This window comes from Morone saxatilis, unplaced genomic scaffold (assembly GCF_004916995.1).
Source record: "Morone saxatilis isolate NCDOM2014 unplaced genomic scaffold, NCSU_SB_2.0 Contig19, whole genome shotgun sequence".
In the NCBI taxonomy this organism is placed as follows: Eukaryota; Metazoa; Chordata; class Actinopteri; family Moronidae; genus Morone; species Morone saxatilis.
The window spans coordinates 11,024,708-11,037,595 of record NW_023339751.1 but is presented as its reverse complement, the minus strand read 5'-3'; the positions used below and the strand labels follow the sequence as shown (position 1 = coordinate 11,037,595).

General features: G+C 42.0%; 2 protein-coding genes across 4 annotated transcripts; one reads left to right on the top strand and one right to left on the bottom strand.

Annotated features, from left to right (window-relative positions):
* Positions 1-714: 714 nt before the first annotated feature.
* Positions 715-4,540, bottom strand: ftr14l (finTRIM family, member 14-like). Its single transcript, XM_035663238.1, has 7 exons — positions 3,979-4,540; positions 3,769-3,864; positions 3,425-3,658; positions 3,154-3,313; positions 2,826-3,026; positions 2,117-2,253; positions 715-1,660 (listed from the first exon to the last, which is right to left on the bottom strand). Exons 1-7 carry the CDS (start codon positions 4,375-4,377, stop codon positions 1,277-1,279), a joined length of 1,611 nt encoding a protein of 536 aa, XP_035519131.1. The 5' UTR covers positions 4,378-4,540; the 3' UTR covers positions 715-1,276.
* Positions 4,541-5,285: 745 nt separating this feature from the next.
* Positions 5,286-11,776, top strand: si:ch211-198a12.6 (uncharacterized protein LOC563253 homolog). Of its 3 annotated transcripts, none has more exons than XM_035663235.1 (2): positions 5,286-5,483; positions 8,158-11,776. In XM_035663235.1, exon 2 carries the CDS (start codon positions 8,278-8,280, stop codon positions 9,928-9,930), a length of 1,653 nt encoding a protein of 550 aa, XP_035519128.1. In that variant the 5' UTR covers positions 5,286-5,483; positions 8,158-8,277; the 3' UTR covers positions 9,931-11,776. The 3 variants fall into 3 exon arrangements, with proteins under 3 accessions (XP_035519128.1, XP_035519129.1, XP_035519130.1); XM_035663236.1 differs by lacking the exon at positions 5,286-5,483 and adding an exon at positions 6,117-6,284; XM_035663237.1 differs by lacking the exon at positions 5,286-5,483 and adding an exon at positions 6,589-6,732.
* The last annotated feature ends 1,112 nt before the right edge of the window (positions 11,777-12,888 follow it).

Here is a 12,888-nt window from a genome sequence, read left to right as displayed (position 1 = left end):
AAGAAAAAACTAATTTCTTCCTTTTGGCTTCTCTGAAACAACTTCTTCTTCTTCTTTTTTTTTTTTTCTTGTGGCTTCCCGCTCCCAGTTGATCAGGATTTTTCGTTTCATTTTTATCTCCCACTGAAAAAGTTAGATGACTCAGTCAATAAACAAGTCTGTGTAAATAGAGCATAACAACATCTGTGTATGTATCCTCTGCGCTCCGGTGTGTGTGTGTGTGTGTGCTGTAAAATCAAAGCCAGCCTGTCCAACAAAACGTGTTTCTGCTGCCCCCTGGAGCTTAAACTTGTTTATGTCTCTCTATACCTGCAACCCCTACTGAAGACCAGGAGATGGGGGTATATGGCAACATGTACACATCTGATAGTATTTGATCTGGTCTCCTCTTCTTCCTCTTGATCTCTTTCTTTGTGCAAGCCACCAAGAAGCAACTTGAAATATGAGCAACTTACTGTTAACCGTGTTTATATTTTGGTATTATATATATTTTAGATTTTGGATTGATATATTTGTACTTGTACCTTTATTGAGTTTATTTTATTATTTTATTATTGCGTTTATCTTTCCTACCTTGTACTTCAACTGCAGCTCCACCATTTCTATCAGGATAAATAAGGCTTCTCTTATCTTGATAGCCCATTGATTAAGTTAAGTTGTTTTACTTGTTTATTTGTCACTTCAAGCAAACAAAACTCAAAAGGTCGTCCAGGTTTTCCTCTCCTGGTCTTAAGTACCTTGTTCTGTACTAATGCATCCAAGATGGCTGATAGATGGACATGTGAAAAACAACAGCAACTCCAGTTCCAGTAATGGTGAGCCACTGTCCACATGATGCATTATAACAGGATCAAAGACAGCTGTCTCATGCAAATACATATTTAATGTGCCAAATAAATCAGTAATATAAACTATGATTTAATTTCACAGACAGCATGTAAGCATAAATGTAAATATAATATGATTTAACATAAAAAAGATATGAGACATCAGGAAAATAACATTATTTACAATTGTTGCATGAATGTACTAGTCAAAGCTAACATTTTGTTGTGATCTCATTAGAGTATAAAGCCCCAAAACAACAGTCAGCAATGAAAAGGACAAAAACAGATCAGTTTGATTGTTTAAAACACTCACACAATAGTTAATTTAATGAGGAAAAAATAACTTTCAGGCAAGAGTGAAACAAACAGACACACTGTTTTAAATTTCAAAGCATTATTGACAATATTGTGTAATTTTGATGCCAATTACTGGCACTATGGTAACTGTCCTACAGTCTTATGCTCGTACCAAAGCCCCACACACTGAATGCAGGGTAAAGGGGCTCTGTAAATGTAGTCTGAACTCTGTACAGAAGCTTCATGCCATCAGAGACACTGTAAAATGCAAGTATTCCTGCTGCATGATCCACGTAGACGCCAATGCGAGAAGACGTTGGAGCTGGAATATCTTTGCTCTTGTTGTTGTGCACAAAGGAGAATTTGGAGTCAGAGCAGTACAGACTCCAGGACTTGTCGTTCCAGCCCAGGCTGCATTCATTGCCGTTTCCTTTACGGCGGATTCCCCTGTAGGTTACGGCCATGTCTACCTCTGTTCCCCTCCAGTCTACCTCCCAGTAACAACGAGTCCCAGTCACACTCTCCCTGCACAACACCTGGAGTGGAAGCCACAATGAATGAGAGATGAATAGACAAGATGTTCCTTTATGCATGGCTTATAAAACCTGTTAGAAAACACTGCAGCTGCACAACTGAAAACACTTTGTAAGCATAGGAAGACTTGTCAAATACGTATAATAAAAGACTGATTTGTATAGCAGTTTTCAATCAATACCAACAAAAGACATTTAAAATATTTACATGAGAGGAAGAAAATAAGGTTTTTTAAAAAAGCATGATTTCATAGACTAATTTTCATGAATAAAATCTTAAAATGAAATCATGATGGCAAATCTAAGTTCCCTGACAATAATACAATAATAAAAAGCTCCTGTTACTCTAAAGTCTGTATGTAGGATTCAGCATGCCCCCTTCTTGATAGCCTGATCTTTTTGGTTCCATTTACAAAAGTTATCTTTCCTTATTTTCAGTAAAATTCGGTAAATTCTCACCTGCTGCCAGTGGTCAAATCGATCCGGGTGATCAGGGTAGTTCTTCGGCTCGCTCTTCATCGTAGCTGCTTGGTTGCCCTCGGAGAGGTAAAGGTTGGGGTGGACAGTGTTGACATCCAGTATTAACTGGCAAGAGTCTAAACAATGTAGGACAATATAATTATCAATCAATCAAAGTTTTTCTGTCTCTTTTTTCCAATTTAATGTTATCACATATTCTGGTATTTGTCTTTTGAGATTAGATGTTTCTATGAGCCTGTAGTGTCACAACTTAACATCATTCTTTTGCTTCCAACCAAATATGTGTGACACTAATATGTTGACAAAGTTAGTCCACTAAAACTCCCATGCATCAGCTTGTTGAAATGCTTTCCTTAGGTGGGGTAAAACCAGGAACACCTCTGTTTGTTTAAGTGATACTGGAGTGTATCTTTGGTTTCTTACATTTCACCAAACCTGTTCTGTAAGCATACCTTCTGTAACACTGGTCTCACCACACAGCTCTATTAATCCCTTTGTTAGGAATGGATATGTTCCTAGTATATGACACCGTGACAATCACACTTTGAACCTCTCTAGGACAGAATTAACTACTGTATGACTGGAATATGAGCAGGGTTTGATACAACTGCCAAGTAGCCTTGCTAATTTGGTGCTAAAAGTTTCACAACAGGCAAGTATCTCTGTAAATAGTAACCTAATAACTCACATTTCATGAAATCGCCTCTTGTTTTTGGTTCTTCTCTCATCCTCGGTTCTTCTCTCATCCTCGGTTCTTCTCTCATCCTTGGTTCTTCTCTCATCTTCGTTTCTTCTCTCATCCTCGGTTCTTCTCTCATCTTCAGCTCTTCCCTCAAAATTGATTCTCTCCTTGGCTTCTCAGCTTCTTGCGTGATATATACTTCCTTCACTATGGAGAGAGAGACAGCAGCATATGCTTCATGAAAGCAGATAAAAACACAACTACTCCCGAAAAGCAAACCCAATGCAGAGAGACATCAGTGCTACTTGAGATAAAGAAAGACAAATTTGTTCACCTGCTCCAGAGATTTTGCTAATTTCTGTCTTGCTGACTTCTTCTATTTGCAATTTCAGTGCAGCAATGGCTCTCTTGGTAGCATCAAAGGAGTAATAGGGAGCAACACTGATGTTGTTGAGGTCTTCATATCCTGAGGGGCCCGACAGAGACTGCCAGCTCTGTTAAAAAATAAAAAATGGGCAAGATTAAGTTCAGAGAGACATATCTAGCAAATAGCTCAACTTTCTGCACCATACAAGGTCTTTGTCCTCAGTTTAGATCAACTTCACCTGCAGAAAGTGTATGTGATCATCGGTGTGTGAGAGCTTCTCCAGGTCAGTGTGTCTCTTCTTTAGCAGAGTGATTTCCTCCTCCAAGCGGTCTAGCAGTATCTCTCCCCGAGTCACAGTGGTCTTTTCGTGGGAGCGTATCATCTCCTTGACTTCATTGTACTTCCGCTCTATGGAAAGCAGAAGCTCAGAGAAGATTCGCTCGTTCTCCTCCAGGACCATTTGAGCAGAGTGCTGTTGGAATACATAAGAAAGAGAGGAGAGTGGTTATTTTTCAAACCAGAAACCTTAAAAGAGTCATGTAAACATCATGCAATGTTTAGTATTGGCAACTTTTCACTTACTTTAACTGATTCTACAGCTTGTCGGAGATCCTGCCACTTTTTAATTCTCTGATCAATCCTCTGTTGAGATTTGTAGAGCGTGGTACTAAGTTGTTTCTAAAGAGGAAATTACATTGAAGTTTCAGTCATTAGTGGCCGATAACTCTGTACTACAATGAACTATTTGCTGTCTTCATTGAGTATTGTAAAACTGACGGTTTCATCACTTACTTGCTTCTCTGTCCTCTCAGTTCCAGCTGGGACGATGTCGTGGTGCTTGTGTTCATCCATCATGCAAAGAACGCACACTGATGTCTCATCAGTGCGACAAAAAGCCTCCAGCAGCTTGTCGTGCTGTGCACAGATCTTCTCTCTCATCTGACCTGTAGCTTTGACCAGTTTGTGCTTCATCATGGCAGGGTACTCATAGTGAGACTGGAGGTGGGCCTCGCAGTAAGATGCCAGACACACCAAGCAGGACTTCGCAGCCTTCTGCTTACTTGTTGTGCAGAAGTCACACAGGACATCCCCGTTTTTTGCCTGGGTCCTGGGCTGGCTGTGACTGGTAGAGCGACGAGACTTCTCCAGGTTGGTGTATCTGTCTAAATCCAGAGTGCTGTGGTGGGACATTTTTACCAGGAGTTTAAAAAATCTTGTCCAGCAGATATGATAACAAAAATAAAATCCACAGGTGATTTAGTTCAGCAGTAACGTGTTAATCTCTTAATAAAATAAGTTGAGATCAACAAATAAGTAAAAACTTGACAAAAACTGAGCGGGACGAGTTCCTAACAGCTTCAGTGAAACTGTGTGACTGACGCCGTGTGAGACAGAATGTTAGCTATGTGGTCTACACTCACGGTAAAACCAGTATTCCTGGTTGGGTGTTTAATAGTCAGGGAATGGGTGTTACTACAAATGCACACTATGCTGCCTCAAACAAAGAGGGCTGAGAAAAAAGAGGGGAAAAGTTGAAACTACCAAAATGAAAAAGGTTGATGTACTGTACTTTATTATTAAACTTATAATATATATATATATATATATATATATATAATTAAAAGTGTTGTATCATTACTTATACAGAAAGTTGGGAGGGTTACTTTAAAACTTAATGCGATAAGATTACTAATTACCTGTTACAAAATGTAGTCAGGAACTTAAAATATCACAGTAGTGAAGTAATGTAACTTGATGTTACTCTTAAATTACCTCAATATTAAATATGCAGATAAAGACAAGAGAAAAGACAATATCAATAAGATGATGATGTATTCTATAAGACAACAGAACAATGTAAGGTTTGATATTAAACATTTAAAAAAATAAAAGTGTCCTCTGCTCCTCAGAGTATTTTTTAAAGAAATCCTGCTGTTCACTAACAACTTCAGACAGCAGCCATTTTCACAGCTGGGAGGCAAAACAATAACCCACCACCCCGTGGCTGCAGGGGGCGCCACTGACCTCCGCGCTGCGCTGCAACGACAATGATTGCTTTCGCTAAAGTGCGTCGGTAGTCCAACGTTGGCGCCAGATGAGCTGTGGCGCCAGCAACACACACAGACCGAGAGAGAGAGGAAGACACACCGCGGTTTGACCAGACGCACCACAGCTTTGCAAAGCCCTTCTCAACCCAGGAGTTTGTGAACCATATAAGGCGACTCTCTCTTCTTGTTCTCCTCTCTTCAACCATCAAAAGTAACTTTAAAAAAAACAAACACAAAAAGGACAGAAAGGTGGGTGTGTGCATGGATAAAAGTATGTATTTAAAACCGGCGTGAGCCTTCACTGCTGGTGATTATACATCGTTTAAACGCAACTTGCTCTCGTATTACCATGCAGTAATAAGGAGAGTGAGTGTCTGTGCAGCGGGGTATAATCTTAAGTTATCATTTTGTTGCGGCGGGTGAATTATTACATCTTTATTTACGGGTCCAGTTCTGATAGTAACGAACTTTGTAGTGGGGAAAAACACAGGCCTCGACTCGCACTGGTGTGTTAACGTTTTGGTTCAAGCACACATACTGGCGCAAAGAACTACAATCTCATCTTTAAATGTCACCCAGGGGCTTGTTGTTTTACGGTTTAACTCGTTACACAAATCGGCCCACCCGTCTTCACCCTGAACGTCCAGTTTGTGTTTTATAGTTTCCACACCAGTTCAACGCGATCCGATGCCGCGGTTTATTATTAAATGCGATGGTTTCCAGCGTTTTAAAACAAAAACAAAAAACCCCGACTGGTACTAAAACTAGAAGAGGAAGCTTTTAGCCCCCCTCCTCTGTGTTAGCAGCCAGGATTAGCTGGCTCGTTAGCTTGCCATCATGGCTATGTAGCTGCTAACATCAGCAAGGCCGCCATTGAAGAGTCGCTCCGTCTGCCGCAGTGAAGGAGAAGACTCATCGTCCTCCTCCTCCGACTCAAAGCCTCTCCCCCTGCTGCTCTTAAACAGCTCCCCCGGTTCCCCAACGCGTCCCCAACACTGCGGTGTGCCGTGTGGGTTTGGTTGGCTCACTTTGACGCGGATTCTTGTGCGAGTGAGTACTTAAAAAAAGGGGAAAAGAAACGCGTCCTTTCCCGGGCTTTTCGTCGCCCCTCGGTGTTAGCCATCTTTGTTTGGAGCTAGCCAACTGGCCTCAATAACGATGTGGCTCTTAGCTTGCTATCCTCGCCCCTCCAGGGTGCTTTCTCCCCCGCGTTGAGTGTTTAAAACGACGCTGCCGGCTTGTGTCAGCACCGCCGTGCAGCCGTGTGTCTGCGGGGAGGAAGAAGATCCGATTCGGGGTGTTTTTGAAGGGCGGAAGCTAACGGGGCTAACGTTAGCTCTCGGCAGCCATCTTAGGCGAGCATGTAATCTTGGCTAGCTGGAAGTGCTGGTGTGGCACAACAAGATGGCCTGTTAATGCTCCGAAACACGGCGAGAGTTTCCGCGTCGGTCGCCTCGTCAGAAACAGCCCTGAACTACTCCAAGTCGCTCGTTTTAACGTGAGCACGTCGCGGTTCTCTCAGTCCTCGCTGCGATTTCTGGCGAGTTGCTTTTCGCTCGGGAGCTAGTTAGCTGGCTAAATCCCGAACACATTAGCAGCTAACAATGCTGTTGTGTCGTTAACCAGTCCTCCTCCACTATAGCCAGCTAACTAGCGGCTATGGAGGCTATTTGTAGCTGTTATTGAAGGCTAGCAACCAAAACAGGCGAGTGTTTTAATAACAAACTACAAGCAGCTCCGCTTTTACACTCGTGTTTTAATCATAACTCGTGTCCAGCTGCGCAGATGGGACTTCTTCTGTAGGCCACCCGGGGCCGAGCTGGAGGATTCATTTATATATTATATTATATATATATACTGGGGATATGGTCGTGATGTGGTGGGCCACTTTGATTTTATCAATTGTTAGCCAGGAGAAGTGAGGCTCGTCTTCTGCGCTAACTTGGCTAAGTAGCCAGCTCGCCGTGGATGAGATAGGAGGCGTGCAGTTGTGGGAAATACATTTTATCAGTGCAGTCCTGTGGCTTTGTTTGCTCTCAACTGCGTGCCTTTATCGTATGCATTGCTCACATTGACTTAATCCTTCCGTTTTCTAGGCATACTGCAGTCCGAGCTGTCGTAGATCAACGTGAACACAGGCCAGTGGATGTGAAGTAGTGCAGAATATATAATCTCCTCTGATGTTTTTAATGTGTTTAAGATGTCCCAGGCATGAGGGGGTCTATCCAGGGGAGTGGGTGGCAAAACTTCTGTTGCGACAAAGCTTTATTCTTGTTTAATTGTGTCAGTCAGATGGTGGTGATCGTTTTCTACCACCAGATAATGATCTCTTACAGCAGTGAAGTTGGCTGCCGGAGTAAATATTGGTTTTATTGTCTTAGTTGTGTCAAGACTCTACGCTGAGATGCCGTAATTATGTCAAAATTAAATGCAAAGTCATAATTGTACCAAAACACCGACATCGTGATCTCTTATATTCCCAGATTGTAGTTTTTGTAGTAGTGAAACAATTTAACAGGGATAATACTTGCTTTGGACTAAAGTGTGTCTTGTGATATATTTGTTGTTGTTGGATATTTAAGTATTCGTCTGGTTATTGTGACAATATTAATGGAGTCAATATTTCTGAGCATGGACAAGAAATGTGGTTCATATTGTCCTAATACGCTATTTGGTGCAAAATAACTGTTAAATTGGTCCACTTTTCTCTTGCTACCGCAGTTTCACCATGTAGAACTGGCAAAAACATTTGTTATAATAACACGCCTGCTATTCATTTAAAGAAAATGGCTCAGTGCTCTGGCCCTAGACCTCCAGATACTGATTTGTGAGATTTGTGGGGCGTCGTTTAGTTTTTCAGTTTATACATTTGGCATTATCCCAGACAAATACAGTTAATACACTTTATTTTCCTCTTTTGCAGGTCTGATTACTGACAAGAGCACCAGCGCTGCGCCCAAAAACAAAGCTCTATATACCCCGATTCTTTCTTTAGTCATCGCCCGGCAGGAAAACGGAGGTCGTGGGGCTGGAGTGTGTTCTCATGGCCGAGTCAGAGACTGAATGTGACACACCCGGCCTTGACACACTTGGGTCGGAGTGTGTCATAGCCCACAGCCATGTCGACCTTCATTACGGAGCAGAAACTGAGATCATGACAGAGGAAAAGCGTGGATTAGAGCTGGAGATCCACGGCTCAGACTTAAAGATCCAGGGACTGGGGACAGAGCTCGGCGCTGTAGCCTGTGTGGATGCAATTGTAGAAACAGACCATGATTACATTAAAGTGGAACATGGTGAGATGCACTGTTTCACAGGAGCAGAAATCAAGACGACAGGAGGTGAGACTCTTCTGGGAGAAGTGCTGCTTAAGGCGGAGAGTGAGCATGTGGTGAAAGTAGAGTCTGACCATGGCGGGGAGTTGACAGTGGAGTCTGAGAACGGTGTGATCATACATGAAGCCCATGGCCTTCAGTGCAACGAGTGCGGGGAGATTTTCGGCAGCATAGCAGATCTTCACCAACACTTTGAGATCCACAAGGACCTAAACCCTTACATCTGTGTCCACTGCGGCGAGAGCTTTGCTGTGGAGGCCAGCCTCAAGCAGCACATGAAGATTCACATGAAAGAGAAGCCCTACGTTCCCCCTGGAGTTGAGATTATGGGCAAAGATGTTATTGATGCCTTCAGCCTCAAGTCTCATCAGATGATTCATTTGCCAGACAAGCCCCACAGATGCTCGGAGTGCGGTAAGAGCTTTGCAGCTGCCATCACCTTGAGAGAACACATGAAGATGCATTCAGAAGACAAGCCCTACAAGTGCACCCAGTGTAGGAAGAGCTTTGTCCGCAGAAGGCATCTGAAAAAGCACCAGGAAGTCCACGCACGTGAGAAGCCATACACCTGCGGTCAGTGTGGCAAAGGCTTCGCTACAACTTCCAACCTTAAGCAGCACCAGAAGACCCACGCTGCAGTCGTGCTCGGAGACAAACCCCACCGGTGCGCGCAGTGCGGGAAGTGTTTTGCGGCCGCCGCCACTCTGAGAGAGCACCAGAGGATCCACTCGGGTGAGAAGCCCTACAAATGCAACATGTGCAGGAAGAGTTTTGTCCGCAAACGCCATCTGAAAAAGCACCAGCAAGTCCATGCCGGAGGGAAGCCCTACACCTGCAGACATTGCAACAAGGGCTTCAATCACTCCTCTTCTCTCTCTCGCCACCACAAGACCCACCTGCAGAATCCAGTGTTTTCGCCACCTCAGCCTGGGAAAACCTTGTCCTACGGCACTCCCCCGAAGCAGAGGGTGCACCAGCAGGGAGACAAGCCCTATATGTGCCACCACTGTGATAAGGGTTTCAATCATTCCTCTTCCCTGTCACGGCACCAAAGAGTCCACTCAGAGGGGAAGAGTTACACCTGTGCTCACTGTGGCAAAAGATTCAATCACTCCTCCTCCCTTGCCAGGCATCAGAGAGTTCACTTGGAGAGCAAACAGCAACAGCAGCAGCCGCAACCACCGCAGACGCCACCACAGCAGTACAGCACCATTCCCACAGGGAAGGGATTCCCTAACAACGCCTTCCCTAAGCAGCGCATCCTATCTGTGGAAAAACCATACAGGTGCTCCCAGTGCGGAAAAGGCTTTAACCATTCATCTTCCCTCTCCAGACATCATAGGATCCATGTAGATCAGTGAGCTCCCCTTCCTGAACCCGACATGCTGCCCCATGCAAGCGTAAACATCCCTGCTCTCCCTGTTTCTGTTCCACCAATGGTCCCATCGTTGATATCACCACGCCACAGGAAACATCAGGCCAACTTCTATAGACACAAGTGGTCAGGTCAGCACATTGCTACTTTTGAAGTGGAGCAGTTGAGGAAAAAATGGATGGTAACACTCAAGTCTTCAAAAAGGAAATGGCTTGTCCTGAAGGACTATATAACCTATAATTCAGAGCTGAACCTGGGACTGTGTGCTCAGTATGAAAAGGGTATAATAATAGATTGTGAAGGAGCCTCTGTTCTTGTTTGTGATTGTGCTTCACTTGCTCCAGGACCTCTTTTGAACACTTTTAAAGAAAAAAAAAAATGTGATTTGAAGATCTACATGATACAATTGTTACCTGGGGAAAATATGCTTCACCCTTTGGTTAGTCTTTTTGATAGAAGAATTCAGTTTATGTACCTTCAAGTGGTCACATGCGCTTTTCAGCTGCAACTTTATTCAAGACTACCGACACAATTGGTGAACAAGAACTGTTGTCTCAATTTAAATAGTTATTTCTTTTTCACCCACATAACCCATGTGAAGCAAACATCGAAAATCCAATGTAAATACTTATTGATTTTCTTTTATATATATATGTATAGGTGACTAGTGTGCTGTTCCAAAAGATTACATTTTTGATAGTAAGATCCAATTTGTCTCCACCATTTCTTTTTTTTTTTCTCTTCCTTTTACGACTTTAATTTGTTTTAAGTGTTGGAGATAAACACGTTGCAGGTGTTCTCAAGCAGCTTGTTCTTGAATTTGGGCTCCATGAGACATGAGCCATCTTGTATATTTATAAGGTTGTTTTCTTGTGTGTCTATGATGGGCTAGCACTGCTGCATAAACTGTACAGAGAGCAATACTGGCTGACACCCTGATTCTATTATGACATGCAATTTAGCCATTAGGAAATGCATAATAGAAAATAAAAACCTACTGGGTAGCATATTACAACATGACCTGTGTCCTAATTATTTACTGTGCAGTTTCCTCTGTACTCCCGCACCAATGTACATGAAATGCTACATCACACTTTGTTTATTGCTTTGGAGACTAATTCAATTACCTGTGTATAGAATATAGGTAACTCTTACTCGTGTTGATCTGCAAACTGTCACAATTTGATCTAAAAAAATAATTAAAAAAAAGGTTGTGTATACTAAAAGACTACACGAGCAAATCTCACTTTTACAAGACTTTAAAGATTTTTCTGAATTCCAATGGATTGCGCTCTATTTACTGTTCTGTGTAAAATATCTTTTACAAACTGATGTATTTTTTTAGATATGGCTTGGGTTCTATGAAAGGGAATGAGAGATATACAGTTTTTATGGGAGTGAACTTGGTGAGCAATATTTTCTTTTCTTTTTATTTGGATAACAATTGTGCTTCAGACTGTAGCATAGGTTTCTTCCTTGTGTTAGATAGGTGCCTTATTGCATGCTATGTAGAAATGTATGCCGAGCTGTTATTTGAGAAAAAAGTTAGGGTTTTCAGGAGTCTTTTGTTCTTACTCATACTAACTTACCCTACATTTTAATTTGATGTCACTGATACCTATTGCTTTTTTGCTTTCATGTATATTACCATGCGTTTACACTGTTACGACCATATTGTCTTTATTTTTTTTCCCTTTCATTTTTGTCAATGGCCTCATTGTAGAAAGAAATTGTAAATTATCCATATAGGCTTCTCTTAAGGGCAAACCTGTAACACCTCTTCCCAATTTCTGAGTGGCACATATATGGATAAATAAAGGTTGTTGACTCTCTTGTGGTGTTTAATCAATCGATTATTGCTATGAGATGGGAGAAGGATTCAGCCTCAGTTATAAAAAAAAAAGTCTTGTCTATAAGGATCCTGCTAAATAAACAGCTTTGACTGATACATAACAGTGACAGCTGGTGAGATAGCAAGTTTACTTTCTACCATTTCCAAGTAATTTATCACTTGACTAACCAACACTCAGAGCATTGCACCTTTTAAATGTGTCCACAAGGTGTCACTCTTTACCGCCTTAAAACTAGAAATACTAATGGTGCGATTCCATATGTGGGGCAGACACTATTGCTCCAGTGTTTTACATCATTTTTGTGGACTTATCCTTCCTACAGCTGGACCATTAAAGTCTTAAAAACTGGAATCTCACCAGAACCAGTCGGAGCAGCTGGATTAAAGGTGTAATCTGATCTGTATGGGAATAGCCGGTGAACTGGCTGTGTAAAAACAATCAACATAATGTCGGAGAACTATCTGCCTTCCCACGCTCATGCACTGGTTTACGTTCCTTCACAGCTTGAGGTCAGACCTTAATTGCCTGTTGAGGTAGACATTCAAGGTTGGGATCCACCGTTGCTGAAACCTTCAGAAATAAAGGGGTTAACAGCCCCCTGGGTGCAGAGTGATGTCTGGTTTACCTCACTTGTATTTCAAGTAGAGATAACAATTTTTTTTAAAGCTGCAAATGTCCAGGGTTCACCTCACCCACCAACCAATACAGTATATCTAACTTAACATGGCCAGCTTTACAAATGCATCTATTTTTTTTATTAAATCTGGCAGTTGTATAGTGATAAACATAAATGCTAATTCAAAATTTGGAAAAAAGTACTAGGAACATGTTGATTTCAAGTGGAGCACCATCTAGTTCCATTATATTCAGGTGAAGGCAGACATCTCTAAAATTTGGCAACTTGCACCCAAACAATCTAGTATAATTAGTCCTACAGATAAGAGGATAAATATGTATTTGTGAAAGTGAACTTTCCCTTTAAGTAACAGCGACATCAATGCAAGCACTCATCTTATATTGATGGTTAATGTTTTATATGGAGCAATATCAATACAAGACAGACACCTTGGTTGAAATATACAATTTTATTT